Here is a 27548-nt window from a genome sequence, read left to right on the forward strand (position 1 = left end):
TGCACGTGAAGTGCCACCATTGGCGCCTCTTAGAAAATAGCAAATCAAAGTCTGCTGATTCTGCTGCCTCTTCTTTCTCTTTTGTGATTACAAATGAAGATCGGCACACAATTGTGAGAGTTCTGTGACAGATGAAGACATACGTCAAGCCCTGGGCCAATAGGAATCAACATACGCCTCTCTTCCCTCTTTCTTTCCATTATTATCGTTCCTTTTCAGGCGGAAGCAGTGAAGGGAAGCTGTGACATAAAATTAATGTAATGTTTTACGAGAATATAATCTGTGACTAAATTAAAGTACTGCGGCTATGGCATTTACTTTATGGACTCCCACCTCCCACTGCTATTTGCCATAATTTCACTGAAGAACACGTTGCCACATGCCTTGTGTTTGCATATTGAGGGAACTGCCAACTCAGAACGCTAAACTGGTACACTATACGTGAGTCTCCCACCAGTTGACGGTGGAATGACACTGCTGTCGTGATATAGAGAGTACCTCCTGCCCACACTTGCACTCCGACCACGATAAAACGGCCGCAGGTAGACGATAGGTCTACATCTACATCTACATGACTACTCTGCAATTCAAATTTAAGTGCTTGGCAGAGGGTTCATCGAACCACAATCATACTATCTCTCTACCATTCCACTCCCAAACAGCGCGCGGGAAAAACGAACACCTAAACCTTTCTGTTCGAGCTCTGATTTCTCTTATTTTATTGTGATGATCATTCCTACCTATGTAGGTTGGGCTTAACAAAATATTTTCGCATTCGGAAGAGAAAGTTCGTGACTGAAATTTCGTAAATCGATCTCGCCTCGACGACAAACGTCTTTGCTGTATTGACTCCCATCCCAATTCGCGTATCATATCTGCCACACTCTCTCCCCTATTACGTGATAATACAAAACGAGCTGCTTTTTTTGCACCCTTTTGATGTCCTCCGTCAATCCCACCTGGTAAGGATCCCACACCGCGCAGCAATATTCTAACAGAGGACGAACGAGTGTAGTCTAAGCTGTCTCTTTAGTGGACTTGTTGCATCTTCTAAGTGTCCTGCCAATGAAATGCAACCTTTGGCTCGCCTTCCCCACAATGTTATTGATGTGGTCTTTCCAACTGAAGTTGTTCGTAATTTTAACACCCAGGTACTTAGTGGAATTGACAGCCTTGAGAATTGTACTATTTATCGAGTAATCGAATTCCAACGGATTTCTTTTGGAACTCATGTGGATCACCTCACACTTTTCGTTATTTAGCTTCAACGCCACCTGTCACACCATACAGCAATTTTTTCTAAATCGCTTTGCAACTGATACTGGTCTTCGGATGACCTTAATAGACGGTAAAGTACAGCTTCATCTGCGACCAACCTAAGAGAACTGCTCAGATTGTCACCCAGGTCATTTATATAGATCAGGAACAGCAGAGGTCCCAGGACGCTTCCCTGGGGAACACCTGATATAACTTCAGTTTTACTCGATGATTTGCCGCCTATTACTACGAACTGCGACCTTCCTGACAGTAAATCACGAATCCAGTAGCACAACTGAGACGATACCCCATAGGCCCGCAGCTTGATTAGAAGTCGCTTGTGAGGAACGGTGTCAAAAACTTTCCGGAAATCTAGAAATACGGAATCAACTTGAGATCCCCTGATGACAGCGGCCATTACTTCGTGCGAATAAAGAGCTAGCTGCGTTGCACAAGAACGATGTCTTCTGAAACCATGCTGATTACGTATCAATAGATCGTTCCCTTCGAAGTGATTCATAATGTTTGAATACAGTATATGCTCCAAAACCCTACTGCAAACCGACGTCAATGATACAAGTCTGTAGTTCGATGGATTACTCCTACTACCCTTCTTAAACACTGGTGCGACCTGCGCAATTTTCCAATCTGTGGGTACAGATCTATCGGTGAGCGAGCGGTTGTATATGATTGCTAAAGCAGGGAGCTATTGTATCAGCGTAATCTGAAAGGAACCTAATCGGTATACAATCTAGACCTGAAGACTTGCCCGTATCATGCGATTTGAGTTGCTTCGCAACCCCTAAGGTATCTACTTCTAAGAAACTCATGCTAGCAGCTGTTCGTGTTTCAAATTCTGGCATATTCCATTCGTCTGGTGAAGGAATTTCGGAAAACTGCGTTCAATAACTCCGCTTTAGCGGCACAGTCGTCGATAACAGTACCATCGACACTGCGCAACGAAGGTATTGTCTGTGTCTTGCCGCTTGTGTACTTTACACACGGCCAGAATTTCTTCGGATTTTCCACCAAATTTCGAGACAATGTTTCGTTGTGGAACCTATTAAAGGCATCTCGCATTGAAGTGCTGAGGCCAAAGACAATGCTCTGTTTGTGTTAAAAAGGCGGGAAACTCCATGTGCCAGGAGGTATTTGGCTCCCCACTCTCCCCAGCATCCCATTACGTTATCAGAACCTATTCATTCTTGCTCGAAATTCAATAGTCAGAGCAAACAGCAAAGTTATCCTGCTTAAGAAAATGATGGTAAATAAGGAGTACTGATGTTCTGTACTATGACTGCAAGCATTAACTATCGTGAAATGATATGAGTAAGCATCTGGATCGAACAAATACGAATGCATGGTGCATATTCATTTGCAGTGATCTTACAGGAAGAGTACATCATCAACGAAAGAAGTGGGCCAATCAACAACGACAACAGCAGCAGTAGACTACATAGTTTACATTTAAGTAACTTCTACCCAGCCACGATAGTATTGCATTTTGTTTCCCATGGCCATTACTGAACACATGTTGTGGTGTTGCGGTAAATAAATACACTGGTGAATAAGGAAATCTCAACACATTGTGAATGAATTCAAGACATTTGTGCAAATACTGCCAAGTGGTTCAGAGTGGCGTCATGGAATATCATTATAGAAACTCATGAGAAACCAACCAAAGTGCCGTCACTCTCAGATGCAATGACATTGTAATCGCCTAGTTAAACAAGAGGCAGGTAGTGCACAGTGTATAATATTCGCTATGCCATGTTTCTGTGGAAGGCATAGTCATACACCCAGCGACTATTGCGGGATTTTATTAATGCAGAACGACAGTACTGCTATATATGTATATGCTTCATACTAAAATAATGGTTCAAATTGCTCTGAGCACTATGGGACTTAACATCTTAGGTCATCAGTCCCCTAGAACTTAGAACTACTTAAACCTAACTAACCTAAGGACATCACACACATCCATGCCCGAGGCAGGATTCGAACCTGCGACCGTAGCAGTCCCGCGGTTCCGGACTGTAGCGCCTAGAACCGCACGGCCACCGCGGCCGGCGCTTCATACTCGAAAGGAGCTAGTCCTCAGCCAGTTCCAAATCATAGCAATAGTGCATTTGTTGAATTACGCAAATTGCTAAACATTAAAACAACTGGATGGCTACAGGTCCACACTGGCTGGCTGCTAGATAGCCTCATTGTCCCGATGTGAAGAATGCTCTATTGTCTTTAAAATTCAAAATCGCACCTTGGCAACTATATAGAGAAAGTGAAGTATAAACCTAGGTAATGCGGAGCAAATGTTAACATTGGAAGTTACCCACGTATGGAGGATGATACAAATGATCAACTGCAAAACAGCACTGCTGACTTGGCACAATCAGAATCCAACAGTTATTGTGGTTCAAGTGGTGGAAAATGGCCACCCCCTTGTGGCAAATTAAAAAAACTAAAAGCAGCCTCATTATGTCTTCCAGTGTCAGTTGCTGGATTGGGGTGAAGGAAATGATTCCAGTTACATGAATCTGTTGCAATACCATGGTGGAACACATATTAGAGACCAGTTATGTACTGACCTTAACATATGTAATGAACAACACATAAATCTAATCCAGGCTGCTGTTAACACTGTAGAGGTGAATGTTCAACTGCGACTGTACTAGATGCTGGAGCTATTGAAAATGTAATGTCCACTGACCTTTTCAGCGGAATGAGTGAGATTAGAAAACTGCCTACCTTGCCAGTTCAAAATTGTAAGATTATTAGCGCAGTGGGTTGTAGGTTGAGCAATCTCAGTGTTTCAACTCAAGTGCCTATAATTCTGGGAAATGGAGTCATTACATGAATGTTCGTAATAGTAGAAAGTTTAAGTGTAAATTGATTTCTTGGTATTTAATTTCTAAGAGCGAGGATGCCAAATTAGATGGTTCTAATGGTAAATGCAATCTGTGTACTCATGGGAAGAATATTAGTGTAGTTTTATTAAAAACAAAAGTCAAACAAACAAAAGTCAAACACCAGAAATAGGGGAACTAATGGTAGAATGGGATATTCAATGTTAAACGATTTTTGTAAACTAAAGGAACAAAAAAAAACACTTCTTAAAGTTATAAGAAATCACCTTGTAGTATGAACTAATGCGTCTTACATGAAAATCACTTACAACGGTTTGTTATTTACTTTTTATGTCTTTCAAAGAAATGCTTGCATATTTCCTGTTCTCTCCCATCCATGAGGCAGAATGGGATAAGGCAATTTTTTATGAAATTATTGCATACACTAATGATCTGCCAATGATATGTTTCATAGTTGGACTAAAAAGTCTGCTCTCCATTGATCATTGGTATGCTGCCAGCTCATACTTTTTTTCTGCAGTGAACGCATTTTTCAAATTTTCCATCTGATTTATCATGTCTGTAGTTGCTATTGTTCTTAACATTAAGAATGTATCTCTTCAACATTGATTTGGGTGTGTTAAAATCTTTAGGTGCTTCTAAAGAGTACAACTATGGAACATAAAACGGCTTAAAAGTGCGGTTTACATTGACTTAATACCTCATTACTGTCTATCACTTTTCCTAATGTAAGTTCACAGCATCTGCAAAAGCAAGTAAAAAAAATAAAAAGAAAGAAGTAGTTTGAAATCTACTTCTGTCCTCTCTGGTTCTGACCTGAGAACGCTTTGTAGTTAGCAACTTTTGTAGAGCATGTTAACTGATGCATACAGTAGTATTATATAATTATGACAAAGCAAATGAAATGCACTTTAAGATTACATGTAATTTAAGAGCGTACAATTAATAATTAGTGGCTTATCTGTCATTGAAATTCAACAAAAGTTACAAAACTACTGTTGAAAATTTAAGGGACACCCATTCACTTATAACACACAGTCCAGACCAAGTCAAAATTGCTGTGTAGCTTTCTGTCTACTCAGAGACAGTTTACATAGCCCTATAATAGGTTGCAGCACTCTCCTGTTTAAAAAACAGCACAATCCCATTGTACCCTGCTATTCCATTCTGTCCTATGTTCCCCTAATGTCACAGTGCTAAGGTCAAAATTTTTAGAACAGAAGTGCTGCTTATCAACAGTCAGCAATCATATTCCATGGACATGAACTCTAGTGAAGATCATATTAGTGACAAAATATCACACTCCAAGTACCTTAACTCACAGCCGTGAAATAAAATACTTATTTTGTTACTAAAGCATGCAGCTTTATTTGCAAAAAAAGACACTCATCATCCAAGGTTATAAATACCATATTGAGGTAATTCCTCATAGAACCTATTGTCATACGACCTACTCCATCCACTGGTCCAGGCTGTTACGAAAGAAATACATAAAATATTATCCTGGAAAATAACTGAGCCTTCATTAGCACCATGTTGTTGCATGTTATTAGCAATAACTAAACCTGGTGATGACACTCACCTTGAGCTTCATGACAGACACGTTAATTAAGTTATTCTTCCTTTATGTACTAGGCCTGAGAATTAGGATGAACAACAAAAAAAATTGAAGACACAAAAGTTTTTTTCAGGTATTGATCTGAGTTCCTCCTATTGGCAGGTTCTACTAACAGAGAAATCTCTCAAATATACTGCATATATGACTGCTGGTAGAAGATGGCAATTTCGTGTTCTGCCCTTTGGTTTAAATGTCGTTCCATTGTCTTTATTACAGCAGTAGATGGTAGGAACAGTTTAGTTGGATAAAATGGGGGTTACAGAAATTTTTAGGAGCAGAGGCCACTGACAAAATGAATGCAATCAAAATGTTTCCTTCACCAAGTATAAAGAAACTTTAGGCATTCCTAGGATTAGCCTCGTTTTTCAGGCTTTTCATACCTAATCCATCATTCAGTATTAATGGGATCCTGAATTTACTGAGCAAAAATATTAATATGTTTGTTTAAAAAATTGTCAAATAGCTTTTGATTCTTTAAAGAAGCCTTAATGGATTTTCAGCTATTGCACCATCCTGATATGTCTAAGGACTTCTGTATTAGAACAGATGCTTCCTGCTGTGGCTTGGGAGCTTCTTCATTCCAAAATATGTATGTGGTGGCAAACCCTTAGGTTTTTGTCAGGAAATTTGCTAGCTGTATTCTGTTTGAGAATGAAAGAACATAGTGTGCCACTGAATTAGAGACTTAAGCTGTTGTATGCAGTTTTAAAAAATTCTGTTATTCTTTTTATGGTGATCATGTCAGAATTTTTTGTGATCATCAGGCTTTGTGTTTTCTTTTAAGCTACAAAGCCGTACATGGCTAGTGTGTAGGTCTCCATTTTTTCAAGGACATGACTTTGAAATAATCTATGTTAGTGGTCATAGTTATGAATGTGGTGACAGATGCCTTATTCCACCTTTCCCAAGGATTTCCGGAATTTTCAAAATTAGTCTAGCAAACATTAGGCTACTGGATCGTACATGAGAAAGATGACACTTACAGGTAACACTACACAGACGGTTTCAGGAGTATGGAAACTCTCTAGGATGCTGACCATAGGTGGAGAAAGTATTAAACAGGTACCACTACAGAATCCCACTGATAAACTGTCAGATCACTACAGAATCCATAATATTCTATGAATCCATAATATTCTATGGACATAATGCACAATCTCATTCTTGGTGTGCAGGATAAATAGTTTTGAAAACACACCCAAAACAATCCCTTTGGGGAATAAAAACGGCAATTGGCTACTGATCTATTCAGATCATTTTAAAATAGAATATCTCACTATGTGGGCTACTTGTCTTCCCTGACTCAATCAGAATTAAAAGACTGTACCCTCACTAAGACCTAAAGAAATAAGTACAGTAGCTGTAGGTTCTATACACATACAAGTTTGTCCAGATATATAAAATCTCTGATATATACAGAAGTTAGGTACCTAATGGCATTAAAAGGAAAACCTATTTACATCATCTATGTAAAAGTCAAAGGATATGAGTAAAACTAAAATGGTTAATATGACCTGTACTCACGTAAATATTGTGTATAATGAATATATATTTCATACTTTTTAATATGTAATTCAGAGAATATACATAAGCAGAAACTGTCTTTTGCCTCAACTAAATCACTGATATCAAAATAGTTAAGCTGTGAGACAGTGTAAGTGAGTAACAGATAAGCCCTCTCTATGTCTGCTGTATTCGGGCACACAGGGTGATTTTTTCCACTGTGTAAAAACTCTAGCGATTGATCGATGAGGGGATGTGGAACAAAAAAAAATACAATGAACTACACCTGGAAAAAGCATCGTTTCCTTGCTAGAAATCGTTTATCTAATCATACATTGCTGCAGAGACTGTGGCCTAATACGCGCTGCACCACGCAGCCACAGTTTCAATATGTGTTGACATTGTTTTCCATGTGCCCAGGTAGATGCGTGTATGCGCCATAGCATGTCCTATCTGATACATTCGAATTGCGAGGGCTGCATCCGAACACTGTCAAAGACAGGAGAATACGCCGCTCCACTGTCACCACATCTGGAATGCGCTCTATATACACAATACCTTTGAGATTGCCCCATAACCAGAAATCTCACAAAATCCAGTGAGTGAGCAGGCCATGCCCCCTCATCTGATCCATCGACCAGGGAAGACAGGACTGTAAGTTAATGGCGAAGTGGGCTGGAGTATCGTCATCTAGCAGCCAAATAACCCTTTGAATCACCAATGGCACTTCTTACAGCAGGGGAGGCAAAGTCACTCACAAGAAACGCCGATAGGTCCGGTCTGTTAGGCGATGTGGAAGGAAGACTGATTCCAAAATACAGTCGCCAATTATCCTGGCCTACACATTCCGGTTGCACCGATGCTGGTGATTCGCTGAATCCTGAAAGCAAGGTTACACTAATGAACACTGTCTTTACCGTTTCGTCTTTTGATGAAAACAAGAGTCGAGTGAGTGGTCCTCAACAGACATGATATTAACAATACCGTGAAGTAATAGTTCTGCTTATGGACGCCTATGGAATTTCATTTAAAGTGATTGTGGAAAGAGTGGCGGCTAATGAGTATGCATCCTGGAAGTTCACAAATTTTTAGAGCCGGCCGCTGTAAGACAAGTTGTAATCAATTACAATAGCTGAGTAACTAATATTTACTGCACCTTTCTAAAGTTTATCGTAACAACTGAAGTGAATAATGTGCAGCTCAATGTTGAAAGCAAGGTTACACTATTGAACACTGTCTTAACAGTTTCATCTTTTGATGAAACCAAGGGTCGGGTGAATGGTAGTTAAGAGACATAATAATAATATCGTCAAGTAATATTTCTGCTTATGGACTCTTATGCAATTTCATTTAAGGTGTTTGTTGAACCATTCTGCGGAAGCATTCTGTTGTTGTTGTGGTCTTCAGTCCAGAGACTGGTTTGACTTCAACGTACATCCTTCTGAATCTGCTTAGTATAGTCATCTCTTGGTCTCCCTCTACGATTTTTACCCTCCCCGCTGCCCTCTAACACTAAATTGGTAATCCCTTGATGCCTCAGAACATGTCCTATCAACCGATCCCTTCTTCTACTCAAGTTGTGCCACAAATTTCTCTCTCTCCCCAATTCTGTTCAATACCTCCTCATTAGTTATGTGGTCTACCTATCTAATCTTCAGCATTCTTCTGTAGCAGCACATTATGAAAGCTTCTATTCTCTTCTTGTCCAAACTATGTATCGTCCATGTTTCACTGCCATACATGACTACGCTCCCTACAAATACTTTCAGAAACGACATCCTGACACTTAAATCTATACTCGATCATAACAGACTCCTCTTCTTCAAAAACGCTTAACTTGCAATGGCCAGTCTACATTTTATATCCTCTCTGCTTCGATCATCATCAGCTATTTTGCTCCCCAAAAAATAAAACTCATCTACTACTTTAAGCGTCTCATTTGCTAATCTAATTCCCTCAGCATCACCTACATTCCCATTCGACTACATTCCATTATCTTCGATTTGCTTTTGTTGATGATCATCTTATATCCTCCTTTCAAGACACTCTCCATTCAGTTCAACTGCTCTTCCAGATACTTTGTAGTCTCTGACAGAATAACAATGTCATCGACGAACCTTAAAGTTTTTATTTCTTCTCCATGGATTTTAATTCCTACTCCGAATTTTTCTTTTGTTTCTGTATGTTCACAAATTCTTAGATTCAGTTGAATTTGAAAGTGTGAAATGAATAGCATCGGCTGTACAACAGTTATGTTTTCAGAATGTACAACAGTTATGCTTATCAACAACTACAGTCGCTGTGAATATAATACTAATAATAGTAATAACAATAGTAATAATAATAATAACAATAATAATAATAATAATAATTCCCGTGGAGGCCCGGGAAAAGAATAGGCCTCCGGTATGTTCTGCCAGTCGTAAAAGGCGACGAAAAGAACAAACCACTAATAGGGCTAACCCCCCTTTTAGTGTGATTAGTTGGTTCAGGACAGAACTAAAGAAGCCTCGGACAAGCGCCGTCATGGTCGGGGACGATGCTTGAACCCTATACCAGCCCACAATGGTAACGACACTGCTAGCCAACTGGAAAATGATTCAAATCCAAATAGAGGTGTTTTGCAGGATATGCTTCCTGCAACCACGCTAGAAGGAAAACAAAGACAGAGGATGAGATGGTCAGATGAAGTTAATCGACACCTCATGTTCTGTTATTACCAAGCAACAAACCTAGGAACCAACACAACTGGATACAGATCACAAGTATACACAACATTTATTATCAGATACCCAGAATTAAAATTTTTAACAGAACAACGACTAGCTGATCAGATCCGTGTAATAATCAAAAATAACAGGATACCCCAGTCAGAATTAGAAAACTTCAAACAACAAGTACAACAAATACTGGAACAAAATAATGTGCAATCAGAAGAACAAGAAAATACAGTAATGGACTCAAACATCCCAGAGCAAACAAACAAAGAACAACACGCATCAATTAAACAGTCAGAGGAAAACGAAATCTTAAGACAGCCACCAGAACAAGCACAAACAGAACACGAAGTGACGCACATGTTAGATATAGAAGAAAAATTTCAGCTGACATATATAGAATACAAAGACACAAATACAGACATTAGACCATTCTTGCATAGACCGCCAAATAACCCACAAGTCGAAACAACAATAAAAACTATCAACACAATCATACACAACAAAATAAATGAAAACATACTATGGAAGAACTACAACTACTGGTTTATATGGGAGTACTCACTACACTAAATATACACACTACGCAGAGATCAGAACCAACCAACACACAAAAGAAACCCACAAAACCAGCATGGCAACACAGGCTACAGATCAGAATAGAAAAACTGAGAAAAGACATCGGACAGCTAACACAATTTATAAGAAATGAAATGTCAGAAAAAAAACAAAAAAGGCTAGGTGAAATCTCACAACAAGAAGTGATAGAGCAATTAGATGAAAAGAAGCAGAAATTACAAGCATTGGCCAAACGACTTAGAAGATACAAAAAAAGTGAAAGTAGAAGGAAACAAAACCAAACATTCAACACAAACCAAAAGAAATTTTACCAGAAAATAGATAACACACACATTAAAATAGACAATCCACCAAACATAACAGACATGGAACACTTCTGGAGCAACATATGGTCAAACCCGGTACAACATAACAGGCATGCACGTTGGATACAAGCAGAAACAGATACATACAAGATGATACTACAAATGCCTGAAGTGATAATTTCGCAACATGAAGTCACCCAAGCAATTAATTCTACTCACAATTGGAAAGCCGCTGGAAAAGATAAAATAGCAAATTTCTGGCTAAAGAAATTCACCTCAACACATTCACATCTAGCTAAATTATTTAACAGTTACATTGCAGACCCATACACATTCCCTCATACACTTACACATGGAATAACTTATCTGAAACCTAAAGATCAAGCAGACACAGCAAACCCAGCTAAATATCGCCCCATAACATGCCTACCAACAATATACAAAATATTAACTTCAGTCATTACACAGAAATTAATGACACATACAACACAGAACAAAATTATAAATGAAGAACAAAAAGGCTGTTCAAAGGAGCACGAGGATGTAAAGAGCAACTGATAATAGATGCAGAGGTGACATATCAAACTAAAACTAAACAAAGGTCGCTACACTATGCATACATTGATTACCAAAATGCTTTTGATAGTGTACCCCTCTCATGGTTACTACAAATATTGGAAATATACAAAGTAGATCCTAAATTGATACAGTTCCTAAACATAGTAATGAAAACCTGGAAGCCGGCCGAAGTGGCCGTGCGGTTAAAGGTGCTGCAGTCTGGAACCGCAAGACCGCTATGGTCGCAGGTTCGAATCCTGCCTCGGGCATGGATGTTTGTGATGTCCTTAGGTTAGTTAGGTTTAACTAGTTCTAAGTCCTAGGGGACTAATGACCTCAGCAGTTGAGTCCCATAGTGCTCAGAGCCATTTGAACCATTTTTTGAAAAATTGGAAAACCACACTTAATATCCAAACAAATTCAAATAATATCACACCACAGCCAATACAGATGAAGCGTGGAATATACCAAGGAGACTCATTAAGTCCTTTCTGGTTCTGCCTTGCTCTGAACCCACTATCCAACATGCTAAATAATACAAATTATGGATACAATATTACTGGAACATACCCACACAAAATCACACATCTGCTATACATGGATGATCTAAAACTACTGGCAGCAACAAATCAACAACTCAACCAATTACTTAAGATAACAGAAGTATTCAGCAATGATATAAATATGGCTTTTGGAACAGACAAATGTAAGAAATATAGCATAGTCAAGGGAAAACACACGAAACAAGAAGATTACATATTGGATAACCACAGCGACTGCCTAGAAGCGATGGAAAAAACAGATGCCTATAAAAATCTAGGATACAGACAAAAAATAGGAATAGATAATACAAATATTAAAGAAGAACTAAAACAAAAATATAGACAAAGACTAACAAAAATACTGAAAACTGACAGCAAGAAACAAGACAAAGGCTATAAATACTTATGCTATACCAATATTGACCTACTCATTTGGAGTAGTGAAATGGAGTAACACAGACCTAGAAGCACTCAATACACTTACACAATCACAATGCCACAAATATAGAATACATCACATACATTCAGCAACTGAAAGATTCACATTAAGCAGAAAGGAAGGAGGAAGGGGGATTTATCGACATAAAAACTTACATTATGGACAGGTAGACAATTTAAGAAAATTCTTTATAGAACGAGCAGAAACTAGCAAAATACACAAAGCAATCACTCATATAAATACATCGGCTACACCACTGCAATTTCATAACCACTTCTACAACCCTTTAGATCACATAACATCAACAGATACGAAGAAAGTAAATTGGAAAAAGAAAACACTACATGGCAAGCACCCGTATCACAGCCACACACCGATCAAGATGCACCCAACACATGGCTAAGAAAAGGCAATATATACAGTGAGACAGAAGGATTCATGATTGCAATACAGGATCAAACAATAAACACCAGATATTGCAACGAGCATATTATTAAAGATCCCAATACCACAACAGATAAATGCAGACTTTGCAAACAACAAATAGAAACAGTTGATCACATCACAAGCGGATGTACAATACTAGCAAATACAGAATACCCCAGAAGACATGACAATGTAGCAAAACCAACACATCAACAGCTTGCCTTACAACATAAACTTATAAAACAACATGTTCCCATATACAAGTATGCACCACAAAATGTACTGGAGAACGATGAATACAAATTATACTGGAACAGAACCATTATAACAGATAAAACAACACCACATAACAAACCAGACATCATACTCACCAATAAAAGGAAGAAATTAACACAACTAATCGAAATATCCATACCCAATACAACAAATATACAGAAGAAAACATGAGAAAAAATTGAAAAATACATCCAACTGGCTGAGGAAGTCAAGGACATGTGGCATCAGGATAAAGTTGACATTATACCAATTATACTATCAACTACAGGAGTCATACCACACAATATCCACCAGTACATCAATGCAATACAGCTACATCCAAACTTATACATACAACTACAGAAATCTGTAATTATTGACACTTGATCAATTACCCGAAAGTTCCTAAATGCAATGTAACATATACCGTACAGTTAAAAGGAAGTCACGCTTGATCAAGGTCCACGTCACTTTCCATTTTTAACCAGACATAACGTCTGAGACAAGAAAGAAATAATAATAATAATAATATGTGTAACTTATCTGACAAACGCAAGAATTGTTTTGTACATAATTATGTACAGTTTATGGCAATAACAAAATAATGTGTAAGCTTCCGCAGCTCTCCATTTAGCATTTTAGTGTAAATGAGAATTTTCGTGCTTTTCCATTTTCTCGGACAAATGTACAAGATGCCTAACAGATGTATTAGTCCACGAATTTACTTCCAGGCTGAAAATCAGATAATCTTACGCTGCACACACACACAACAACTTGTGCTAATGTACACTTCCTTGTTAAACGTTCGCTTGTGATCACGCTTATTTGATTTCGTCACTGTCTCAATCAAAGGATCGATTCTTAGAGGCCCTAGTCCAATTGCGGCTAACTTTTCCTGGTAATTTATTTTCCTATTCCCAGAATGATATTTTCACTCTACAGCGGAGACTAACAGATTAAAGCTGTGCGCCAGACCGAAACTCGAACTCGGGACCTTTGCCTTTTGCAGGCGAGTGTTCCAGCGACTGAGCTACCCAAGCACGAGTCATGACCCGTCCCCACAGCTTTACTTTTCTGTTAGCATTTAAAATGGATCCAACACAGTTCATGTTTACTCTGCAGTTCCCTCACAGTGAACAACCAAGTCCAAACACAAAGTGCCGTCTGTGGAAACGATTTCTCTAAAGTAGTGATGTCTGTCAAAAAGGTCACTTGTCTAGAATACAAATGAGGCGCTGAGATCCTTAAGTGCCTAAAGCACATCGCCGTCGATCCCACGTTTAAATAAATATCATAAAATCCAGAAATATAGTTTTTTGTGAATTTTCATATATACAATGTAGCCTCTCAGCACAGATAAACCCGACTCACTATAAGATTAACAGATTTCCGAAGCATAAGTATTACAGTCTCACAGCCGACTTTGATGTGCTTTAGTCCGTTATGATTCTCAGTGCCTTAAATGGATTGCTGTATTGTAAAATTCATAATTTAATATAACTCATTCAGAAACCCACAATGTAGGTTACTGTCAGTACAACTTTAACATATACTGACGTCCAATCTAATTTTACTACAGGATATGATGAGTAAATTATCATATCTGAGGAGTGTCCTGTCATCTAGGAGGATTTATGCCGAGCGAAAGGGAATAAAAGTTTGCCACAGTGTGCTACCACTTGGGGCACTGACCTAAGCTTCTAGTTGAGTGACAAGGGCTAGCTGCGCGCATTACGAACCGTGCACGTTGTTTATCAAGTCCGTATGTACGTAAAGCGCAAAACCTCCTTAGCACGTGCGCAGCTGAAGGTGTGCTCGCGACCCTGTTCCCAAGTTTCACTGAGTCTACAGGAACAGTAGCGCGGTAGATTTAGGTACTGTATCTTTTAGATTGCAGCAACCACGTTACGTTTAACAGCATTGAAGGAAAAATAGCCAATAAAATCCGCAAGGAGTCGAAAGTTAGGGTCTTCACGTGCTCTTGTGCTCTTACACAGCAGCCGCGGCTGTGTGGAACTATGGCAGCTCCATCATATGAACAGTGAAGGCTTAAGTCGCTTGTGTGGGCTGCTTCTATCTTTTCCAACACTGGTTGCCCTTCCGTCACACCGATCCAGGCAAATTTTACAACAAGGCACCCTTTGTTCGCCACTATAAAGTAGACAATATCACTGAATAATATAGCTTGACTTGGAGAGATGAATACCCTACGACCTTTCAACATTGTTGCACCTGATGATGTGGCTTTTGGGCTGTGAAACCGATTGTGTATCAATAAAACAAGAATTTACCAGTTGTCAAAGGAATTATTTTTAACATAATGCCTTTCAACAGCTGTGGCTGTCAAGAATGTAAAATACTTTGTGGCTAGAAACTGTTTTTAATTCCATTGAGCTTCCTGCACTGTATTAGGCACGGTGATGTGTTGTGTTTGTGATGCTTCCATATATTTGTCCTTGCCTATCTGTAATGTTCAAACAGCTGATGGGAATTTAGCCAGGTGATGGCTTCAACAGTAGCTAATATCTCTGTTTATAAGGTCATGTGCTAATTTAATCCCAACTGCTTTCTTAACAATACCATCCTAATAACTGAGAGTGCACGCCAGAATCTCTGTGAACAACTATAGCTCTAACTAAGCTTGTATTAAAAGGTCACTTACGAAATTATCATTCACCAAAGTTCCTGTATGTCGCAGACAATACCGCTTGAGTAGAGGAGAATGTTCTACTTGGGGGATAGTGTGTCAGAGATGTTTTCTAGTGACCGATCTTAGAACCACATGAAAGAATACGCTCGACAAAACCACTATAAGCAATATCAGACGTTTACTACTTTTTGTTGTGGGAGATGAGGTTGTGTTTTGTGCACCATTCGCAAATATTAAGAGCTCTATATATACATAAGTTCCATATAATAAACGAGTATTAAAGCTGTTAGGAGGATATTGTTAATTGTTCAGTAACAGAGTTTTATAGTGGATAAAATTCTGTAAATTGTTCAAGCTAGATATATAATCTAATGACGAGTAAGCCATACGTCATCGATCATACACCATCTTCTATTTTGAAAAGGAAGGTTTCCATAATGGAAAACGTGATGCTTGCAAACGAACTGAGGTTCTTTAGTGTCTGAACAGTTATCTCTGTCTCCAAAACGGAAATTTGTGTTAGATGCTAACAGCTTCTGTTTCAAAATATTTTTAATTTGTGATTGACTTTTATAATACTTCTCCTTAATTTGATTTTGCATACTGATTATTGGTGTGTAGTAGATTAATAATGTAACACACAGATTACTAAGTACAGTAAAGACATTTTTCTTGATTGCAACACTATTACGTTCGAGTAGAAAATTTGTTCCCTGGTATACGACCAAGTTATACCTTGAAAAACTTCTTAAACCTGTAAAATTTTACTTTCCTGGAGTAATTTTTTGTAATTTCCCAAAAGTGCTGCAGCACACGTAAGGTGGATGCTATCATATCAAATTAAATATGAACATGTATAAGAGTACTTCTACAGGGTTCCCTAGAAGCGAAGAGAAGCGTTTTAAGGTACAACACGTTCCCCTAATTTATGCATGTGGTTCAAAAAAATGGAACTCATAATGTCAATGACATATCCAGTACTATAGAAACTATGGGTCTATCCGGCAGCAGCCTTTTCCGTGACAACAGACAGGGTTGTCCTTGGTGCAGTCGTTTGGCACACAATTCAGTACATAACCCACAATTCGGATCACTTTCTATGCGGCTCTGTAACTACACATATTATATCTGTGAATGGTGTTATTCACCTAAGGGAGACATAAAAATCCATTTGAGATTCTGATTATACAAGGGACCTAGAAGTTGGCAAGATGGAAACTGACTATTCTGCTGCTGTGCAGGTAATGTTCATTCCAAGTAATAGCTGACCAAAACTAGGCATTTCCCGGACACTGTATTTGCCAATTTTCTAATAGAAACGAAAACAAGAAATGAACTGAGATTGTAGTACAATATCGAAAAAATTTCATTTCCATGTATTCGTGAAAACAGTCGTACAAAGATCCCGATCAGTTTCTGTAGGCTGGGCGCAGCTACTTCTCGCATCTGCAACGGCATTTTGTAAACATCTCTATGTCAGAGCATCTTCGTGGCCCCACAAAACGCTATCAGTTTCGCCCACAGCCGTTTGTGCTTCGCAACTGAAGACGTCAAAAGCGGTGCCCGGTGTCAGTGATTTCCTTAAACTGGTTCGACTGTAGAAGTGTCTTAGTAGTGAAGAACGTCATGCATGAAGCAACAGTTTTTCACTCATCTCGTTGTTTATGGCATCATGTCTCTTAAACTATGACTGGTAACTGGTTCTTAACACAACAGCGATTGTTGCCTGACAGTAAGGGATTTGTGTACAAAGCTTGGTTGAAATATGTCCAGTTGTTTAGGAGAAAAGCTGGGACGCACACACATACATAACACCCAGACTGTTCTGCGCATACGAGCCATAAACACACGTCTCAATCCATAAACTCAAGGTTTCGAAACAATATGTTCGAATAGTGATAGTGCGGGATACGTATTTTGTTATGGTGATAACAAACCCGATTTTTTGACGGGGTGGTTTATTTTCTGAAGTTGCTGCGACAGTTTTGCACAATTACCAGAGAAATAAGGCATAGCGTCGAGCTACACCATCACAAAATAAGCATGACGTAATGAAGCTACAGCTCCACTGTACTTGCACCACCACCAACCACCGCCATTCACTTGTTGCATATCACAAAGGTATTTAAGCGATAATACCTTCTCCAGACTCTAGTTTACTTTCTTCTCCTTTTCACGAGCGACGTCGTTAAACTCGAAGAATGGTTCCATATGCGTGTAGTGGAGAATAAAAGTTATGATTGTTAACTACACAGTAAATTATTATTTCTTTGTGTACAAACACTTAACAGAATATTTCTTTTTTATATATTGAAACAGACACTATATGTTAAGGGTATTCACCTTAAGTGGGACTCACTGTATGATGAACATCTCTAATAGGGCTACAACAATTATAGTGCTAAGTCTTGGCACCCTCAAATTTGCTTTTTCTGACAGATTGGTCTTTCTTATTAATGTACTCAAACTGCCTAAAGTCCCACGAGTGTATACATTGTTGAGTCTAATATATATATATGGTAATGTGAAGGCAATTTTTTTCCTGATGTGTGATTCCCGTGTTTTCTTTTCACAGAGCACTGACATCACTACAGTTATCAAATGCATCTCTTTTCTTCCCATTCCAGGAGGCCAGGTTTATCTTTATTGTTGGGCTGCTCACCTCATAATAGATCAGGTAAGAAATATATCGCACTAAATTTTTTCTTGTATTTATTGTCTTTGCCATACTTCCCTTTTGCAATGTGTATAAATATTTCTTTAACCTGCGGTGGTTGCCACCTCAACAAAAATGATGATTATAATATGAATCTTACATAGAACCCTCACACTTAGAAACGTGAGTGAAATCGTTTTTCACTAAGGCAAGATCTGAATATTTGCTTTCCAGGTCTTCATATCGAAAGCGAATACGATATATGCACCGAATGATAGTGAATGGTTTGAAGATAACATGTGTTGTTTGAATTATAAGTGTTAAATTCTGCATATGACGAAATGCAGAAACCTCAAAACCCAATTACTGGCACAAGAACTACACGTAAAAGAAAAGCATAGCGTGAGTGATTAAGCTGATTCAAGGCTATTAGGAGTGTTGTGAAACGAGAGGTACGGCAGCCAGCCAAATAACAGGATAACATAGCTATTGACTTAAATGGAAGCCATGTAAATGATGGGCCACAGGTAGCAGTTGCTACCGGTAGCATTCCTAATATTTAATAATCATTTCTTAAATATAGCGGAAAATATAGCGAGAAACCGTTCAAGAGAGAAAGCACAGCACTACATTGAAAAAAACTCTTATAAAATTCAGTCACATAAATATATCACCAACTTCTTCCTCCGAAATTAAAGAAAATTTTATTTTCCCTCAAAACTGAAAGTTCATATGGATTTCATAGTGTTTCCTACAGACTGTTAAAATTTAGTTCCGAATAAATAAGCCTTGTCCTCTCTGAAATATTTAGTGTATCACTAAGTCAAGACATTTTTTCCAGAGACATTTGAAAGATACATGTAAATAACTAGCGATCTGTTTCACTACTACATCATTTCCCAAAATGTTTGAGAAGTTGATGTATCCTAGAATAATGTCTCACATTAGCTAGAATAATATCCTCAGAAAATCACAGTTTGGGTTTCACAAGGGTTGCTCTACTGAAAATGTGCCATTTGCATGTTCACTTACCAGATTCTGCTAGCAGTAAATAATAAAATAGCGCAGGGTTTGTATTTTCTGCGATCTGTCTAAGGCATTTTACTGTGTGAATCACAGTATTCTCCTATATAAATTGGAGTTTTGTGGGATTCATGGTATACAGCTAACCATAGATAACATAATATCTAACCAAAAGAAGGGAGGAAGTTGTTCTTCGTAAATCAACCAATGTAGTCCGGGACTTACTTCTGACGGGAACAATCACGTACAATGTCCCCCAGACTCAGTCTTAGGTCTGTTATTGTTCCTCATATACATAAACGATCTTTCATCTAACATACAAAATGCAGAAAGAGCTTTCTGTGCAAATGACGCTAGTATTGTAATCAGTCGAAGTATACATACAGAAACAGAAGAAATGGTAACCAGAGTTCTTGACAGTATAACTGAGTGATTATCTGTGAATGGTCTCACGCCCAAATTTAAAAAGACACAATATACTCATTCTACACACCTAGGGGAATTAGAAGAATGATAAGTGTAACATATGCTGAGGAAATAATAAATAGCATACAAAATTTAAAAATTTTAGGTGTACTTATTAATGAGGCTTTAATCCTTTTAAAGAACGTTTTACAACTTTTAAAACTATTAAGTTTAGTCACATCTGCACATAGAAGCAATGCAGATCTTGGAGAGAGACAAATTAGTAAGATAACATACTTTGCATATTCCGTGTTCCACATTTTCCACACTTCATTCAGTAATGTCATATGGAATAAGCTCTTTGAAAGTAACCAACTTCTGTTCTAAAGAAACAATGACGTAATAATTAAAATCCCAGGAGGAGAAAAGACAGTCATTGCTCCACATTAAAGTCGTCGTTAGCACGAAAGTAGATGCATAGTACTGTAACAAAGGTTTCTCATCGCTTACCCAGTGGTATAAAACCATATTTAGAAATTCATTACCAATGTGAGTGTAAACTGACACTTTTATGATTTATTGTGCAAATGATCTATGGAACATGAAATTGACTAACTAATAAATAGTTCTGCCTACCGAAACTCTGCTCATGATCCCCTGCATTAATTATTTAAAAAATTTCTATATTTATAAATGTAGCAACTACTGTAAGACATGGATAAATACCTCTACTTCCTGGTTTAGATATGCTTGTTCAGACAAACTGCACTGAGAGTCTCCAGATACAGTATTATTAACCGACATTCTTTGTCATAGAGAGTTTTCCCCATACCAAAATGCAAAAGTCCTTTTTTTAGTTTGATAAACACTCAGTAAAATGCACAAAAAAATTGATGAGCATGCATATAAGTGCTCATCAACAATTACCTATCATTTGACAATAAAATTAGATGAAATCCTTTGATGATGGTATGATATCACAGAAAGATTATGTGGGTGCACAGTGGTAAAGAAGAAATACGTATGCCTCAAAGTAGAACCACCAAACAAATCTATTGTTCTAGCAAGTGCAGATGCAAATGGAGCAATCCCTAATCAAAGGTAAATGTATGACTACTGAGAGTATTTCACCCAGAAGGGAATAACACTGCTTACCTCCAGAGCTGACTAAGTTCATCACTATGTGCCATCTATTGTCCGAGGAACGTGAGTTATTAACGATTAAGTCTGCAGCTAGCCGGCAAGTATTTACTATTCACATTCCCTTTCTTCTATGAGCGTAGAGTTTGCAGCTGTAGGAATACTTTTCTCAGCAGAATGTATTGGGTATTTCAATAACCATCTATAAGGAAGAAAAGCAATCTCTGCAGTAGAGGTTACAGGATACACAATATTAATTTTCCGATGTCAACAGGCAGATGCGGTTTCGACTGCAGCGTACTGCTGTTCTTGGGTGGATGCAGATCCTCGTTTCAAGCGAGCCATGAGGATCCTCATCAGCCGCGCCCAGAAGCCACTCCTTCTAACTGCTGGATATATCTACCCGATCAACAGGGGAGCCTTTCTTTCGGTTAGTATGTGGAGGCACTATTGCTGCATTGCACACTTGTGTCTCTCATCAGTGCAATTTATTAGCGTAAGTTTCCCTTTATGTGGCGGAGATTATTGGATAAATGTTCTTAACTCTCATACAATTACCGGACTTTTAACTTAATGCCAATTTCAAGTTATCGATATTTCTGAAAACTACATGTAAACTCCAAATTACGTCTGGCTGCGTATGTGAATGCATAAGCTGCAAATACATTTACGTAATTCCCTCCTTAGTGAATACCGATACTTGATAATAGTGTATCACCAATACCTGTATAGAATGACTGAGTAGGGAATGCACTGATCACAGTTAAACCAATTTCACATTACAGCTGCTACGATTCGCACTTAGCAAGGCTGTATATCCTTGACATAGTCAGTATGGGGACGAGGTACAATGTATGGTTACTAAAGAAAACACTGCAAGCCAATATCACTAAAGACGTATTTTATTGGATAACTGCTAACGATGGAGCTATACTGCCATCATCAGATTCGCAAGAGAATGAACAGAAATTCTCCAGAAAATATTTTTCAGTAATTATATCATATCTTGATAAATCGTCTTGTAACACAATCTATGGATTTGTAACATACATTATGGGTTAAAACATTACAACATATTGTTCACCAGTGTTGCAAGGCGTTTCACATTGTATATATACTTCCCATTTTCATGCATATCACTACAAATCGGCATGTGAGATGTAAAATTACTATACACAAACATAACAGTATCGCTCCAAATGGGAGTGTTCATGTTCACCACCAGCTGATGACTGACAGAGGAATGGTGTAAACGTTATGACCACATCGTACATTCATCAGGTGGCACTGCAGCATATGAGGGGATTGCCATCTTGTGAATAGCACAAAACATACATCTATAATTAGATATATCTGTTAATATATTATTAAGGACCATTTTTATTTTCTTTAACATACAATCTAAATAAGAAAATACCGAAATTTGATATACAATTAAAGTAATAACTTTGATAAATTAAGTAGGATGAAGATACTTTTGACATATAGTAGAGAACAAAGAAATTATTAGGCTCTCAGTATTTTACATGTAAATAAGTGCTTAAAAAGAAAGTTATCTTCAAGGACGTATATCTGTGTTGTGGGGTAATCTGTGTCGTGCTTGTAAAGTACATCTGAATGCCTATAGTTACATTTCGATTTTCTCATCAAATAGCTAGACAATACATGTTACTTAATATTTTTCAAAAAGTCATGCCATGCACACAATATTATAAACAGCTCAACATTAAGAAACAGTAACAAAACTTATATAATTTTAACAACAGAAATACAATGCTCATCTGCATCACATATGTCACCCATTGTTTAAGTTACTCGGTGTGAATGTGTGTTGAACGACAATCATCGTAACCTGTCTCATAAAAATATAAAAATTAAAATGATTTTGACTTGTATTTGGAATTTATATAGGAAGTACCATAAATATAAGCAACATATCGAAATATGGAACAAATTTTAAGAACAATGTATCCTTATGAAAGAGTACACTGTCTTTTATTACAGAACTTCAAAGACTCTGTAATACACTTAATATATCCAAATCAATAATCTATATTTTTTTCAAAAATCGTAGGGTCAGTATAAGTGGTCCATGTTGTTCAACGACATAATGTAAATCAAGAGGTACATATGACCACTACCTTCATTTACATCTTATCTACAAAGTAAATCATCATTTACAAAGAAAAGTTTTAATGATGTATCAACACCACTTGTGTTTACCAGTCTAAAATAATTTTCTCGTCATGTTTCAATACTCTATGTCATCAAAATATCCGGACACCCCCAAAAACACATGTTTTTCATATTAGGTGTATTGTGCTGCCAGGTACTCCATATCAGCGATCTCAGTAGTCATTAGACATCGTGGGTGAGCACAATGGGACGCTCCGCGGAACTCACGGACTTCGAACGTGGTCAATAGATTCGGTGTCACTTGTGTCATACGTCTGTATGCGAGTTTTCCACACTCCTAAACATACCTATGTCCACTATTTCCGATATGATTGTGGAGTACAAACGTGAAGAGACACGCACAACACAAAAGCGTACAGGCCGACCTTGCTTGTTGACTGACAGAGACCGCCGACAGTTGAAGAGGGTCGTAATGAAGGCAGACATCTATGCTGACCATCACACAGGAATTCCAAACTGCGTCAGGATCCACTGCAAGTACTATGACAGTTAGGCGGGAGGTTGAAAATCTTGGACCTCACTGTCGAGCGGCTGCTCATAACCCACACATCACGCCGGTAAATGCCAAACGACGCCTCGTTTGGTGTAAGGAGTGTAAACATTGGGCGATTGAACAGTGGAAAAACGTTGTGTGGAGTGGCGAATCACGGTACCCAACGTGGCAATCCGATGGCAGAGTGTGGGCATGGCGAATGCCCCGTGAACGTCATCTGCCAGTGTGTGTAGTGCCAACAGTAAAATTCGGAGGCGATGGTGTTATGGTATGGTCGTGTTTTTCATGGAGGGGGCTTGCACCCCTTGTTGTTTTGCGTCGCACTATCACAGCACAGGCCTACATTGATGTTTTAAGCACCTTCTTGCTTCCTACTGTTGAAGAGCATTCGGGGATGATGACTGCATCTTTTGACACGATCGAGCAACTGTTTATAATGCACGGTCTGTGCGGAGTGGTTACACGACAATAACATCTCTGTAATGGACTGGCCTGCACAGAATCCTGACCTGAATCCTATTGAACACCTTTGGGATGTTTTGGAATGCCGACTTCGTACCAGGCCTCATCGACCTCGATACCCAGTGCAGCACTCCGTGAAGAATTGGCTGCCATTCCCCAAGAAGCCTTCCAGCAGCTGACTGAACGTATGCCTGCCACAATGGAAGCTGTCATCAAGACTAAGGGTGGCCCAACACCATATTGAATTACAGCATTACCGATGGACTGCGCCACAAACTTGTAAGTCATGTTCAGCCAGGTGTCCAGATACTTTTGATCACATTGTATATTTCTTTGATTTGGATAGTATGTAAATGTAAATAAAATGATACTTGATAATATATCAACAGTTATATGCTACGTATCAATGTTTTGTAACGTATACAAGATGAAAATGCAGTCCACTGCCCCATTGCGACCTAGTGGACGTACATAGTGGTCGTTGTGTGTATACCCCTTCTCTGTCAGTCGCCGGCTGGTGGTAAACACGAACACTTGTACAGTTATGTTTATGTTTGTGCGTAGTAATTTTACATTTGACAGAGAGATTTGTAGTGATCTTCATCACAGTTTGAAGTGTATATGCAATATGAAACGACTTGCAACGCTGAGGGATAATATATTGCAATATTTTAAAGTATAAGGTACGTTACAATTCTATAGGTTGTGTTATACGACATTGTATCGAGTTATCATGACCGTAAAATATTTTACTATCAGTTTCTGTTCAACCTCTTGCAGATCCGATGATGACATCGTAGCCTTGCTGAAACTGGTAATCTAATAAAGTGCTGTTTCAGCGATCATGGACAGTGAAATTCTCTTCAGTTACCATTATCTATTTTGTGTGAGATACGTAGTCATTGGGCTGATAATCCAGAAAAAAAGAAAATTTATTTAACTTCATAATTCTGTACAAACTGTGGACCTCTTGTTAAAGTATTTATAAAAAACTTAACTTATTTGTTGGTTATTCCACCAGAAAATTATTCATAGTTTTACTTTCAGGATTCTATAACCACTTTCTTTTGTGTATGATTTACTACGTCCAGAAACGAGGACAAACTGAAGATGTTTCGGACTGCTAGGGAATGACCACAATTTTATTCCAATACTACACTTTTATTTTTTAACAGAACCCCTTTCTACAATAACGGATTTTGCCAGTCGTTTTACCAGAATGCGCGATTCATCCTCATCGTGCTTTTGTAAAATATCTACAAAATATTACAACCATCGTAACATATTCGATGCAAAAGTTAACCAGTCACACATTTGGATAGAAATGGAAGTCAGTGGTTGAATCGCAAATCTGATGAATACGTTGATAAAGCACTACATCGTTCTTAAATTCCCTCAGTTCTCTATTGTAAAAATATCCATTGTGAAGAGGTGTCTCCTCTTGATGAAAGACATACTTCTTCCATTTTCTTCAAAAGCGTTTCTCTGGCTTTCTTCATCCAGTTGGTCCAAAAAATGAGCGTTTATCAATCGCAAGCTGATAAGTATACTTTTAAGCAACATGTATGTTATGAATGGAAGGCGATTTTTTATATAATTCAAAAGTGCTCTGTGTGATTAAGCCCTGTTCGTGAACTTAGATTAACACGGGAAGGCACGGATTTGCTGCGACGATCTTGCAGTCTATTCTAAAAAAAAAAAAAAAAAAAAAAAAAAAAAAAAAAAAACTACAGCGAGAGCAAGCCAGAGAGTAAGTAATTCGCACGCACACGTTCTGTCCTTGCATTGTAGTAAATAATGTACCTGCAATGCACACACTCTTGTAGAGAATTACCAGTTTCTACATATTACTTGTAAAATATCCTCTATTATTCATGAGGCGCCACTCCAAGGTGACTGTTTTCTTTCTGGTTCGGACTGATGAATCCGTGTTTCATCGCCTTTGACGATGTTCGATAAAAAGTTGTCGCAAACAGCCTCGTAAGGCCGTGTCCTACGTGAACGACAGAAGCGAGCGACAGTGCGCGCTTCAGGCGACAAAACACAACCGCAGGTGTAGTTAACGGTAGTGTCCTACGTGAGCGACATCTGTTTCGCTGCCTGTCTCCCACTGCAACTGGCGACGTTTGAATTCAAATGTGTTTGAATCTTGTCGCTGCAGCACGCGCGACAGAGAGCGACAGCCACGCGTCTTCTTGGCAAAGCAGTGGAGCGGACGCGACGGCAGCTATGAATTACTTAACATCCGATTTTAAGGAAACTATTAGGTGAAAAAATTGATTCTTCCGTAACCTATAGCTTCATATCTTTAAACGATAGAGGTATGAATTTATTTTCGTTATTTGTCATAGTTACTGTGCTGCACGAAATTGAGTACATGACTGCATGAAATTTTTAAGAATTTGCAGAGGTAAAATCCCCTTGTGTAGACTTTCCGTACAGTTCAGTTAAGGTCATACATTATTGCGTATGAAGTGTAACCAATATATCTAAATTATATTTAATGCTGACACCGGAATGATATCTCTTTTCATTTATGAGATACTGGTTGTTATAGCCGCGGACGGGTCGCTCACGGCGCGTCCGAACTTCTCCTGCGTTTCGGGAATCAAGTGGTCGTAAAAATCATCGTATCTCATAAAAGGTACAAGATTTCGAAACGATGAATTTTGGAAATGACAACACGCAGAAAAGACTATTTTATCATATGATTAACACTCGATACGTTTTTTTAAACGCCTGAGCAAAGCGAAAACAAGATTCTCTATAACTTACACCATGAGGTTTTTTTCCAAATTTTCATAGCCAAACAGAGGGAGAGAAACAGGTAATCGGGATATCATAGTGACCAGCATGAGGTCTAGTGTCATGAAAATATTTAACTGCTTGAAAGTAATCTGACTAATTCACGAAAACTTAATTAATAAAATGAGGAAAAATTGAAATATATCACGAGAAGCTGCTGCCAAGCTATGTAAATGATGTGTCAAAAATTTCATCTGTTCAAGACCTAAGTATTTTGCATATAAAAAGATACCTTTTTGTGGTATTTAAATGTCAAAAACGCTTCCTTCGAATCAAGTACGTTAGGTAGGCAAACAAGGAGTCAGTAATATCATGCTTTCTGAATAAAAATTGAAATTAAAAATGAAAGAAATCTGTCAAATATTTTATGAAATGATTTGCGTAAAAGAAATATGTAGATCAGAGAAACGTTCTATGTGCCTTTGAATGATGCTCTAAATCATGAACAGGAAATCAGGTGCACCAAACGTTTCCCTAATATTTTTTTTCATACTTTCGGACAAATCATCAAACAAAAAGTTTGACTTTCTTTACAAAAATTTTGTAAGCTTTACTTTTACAGACTATTTACAGTAATTGAAACGCTTGGACTTAACATTGACTGCTGATGAATTACGCTCGCAACATCAAATATCTGTAAAATTTCACGGTT

General features: G+C 38.2%; 1 protein-coding gene across 1 annotated transcript in view; it reads left to right on the plus strand.

The window, feature by feature from the left end:
- LOC124712206 (odorant receptor Or2-like) overlaps nucleotides 1–27548 on the plus strand; it is a 44826-nt gene that overhangs the window by 11305 nt on the left and 5973 nt on the right. The window contains exons 3-4 of the mRNA XM_047242503.1: nucleotides 18292–18393; nucleotides 21215–21370. Of these exons, the coding sequence (XP_047098459.1) occupies nucleotides 18292–18393; nucleotides 21215–21370 (258 nt within the window). The remainder of the gene's footprint in view (nucleotides 1–18291; nucleotides 18394–21214; nucleotides 21371–27548) is intronic.

The sequence above is a fragment of the Schistocerca piceifrons genome, chromosome 8 (assembly GCF_021461385.2).
Source record: "Schistocerca piceifrons isolate TAMUIC-IGC-003096 chromosome 8, iqSchPice1.1, whole genome shotgun sequence".
Lineage (NCBI taxonomy): Eukaryota > Metazoa > Arthropoda > Insecta > Orthoptera > Acrididae > Schistocerca > Schistocerca piceifrons.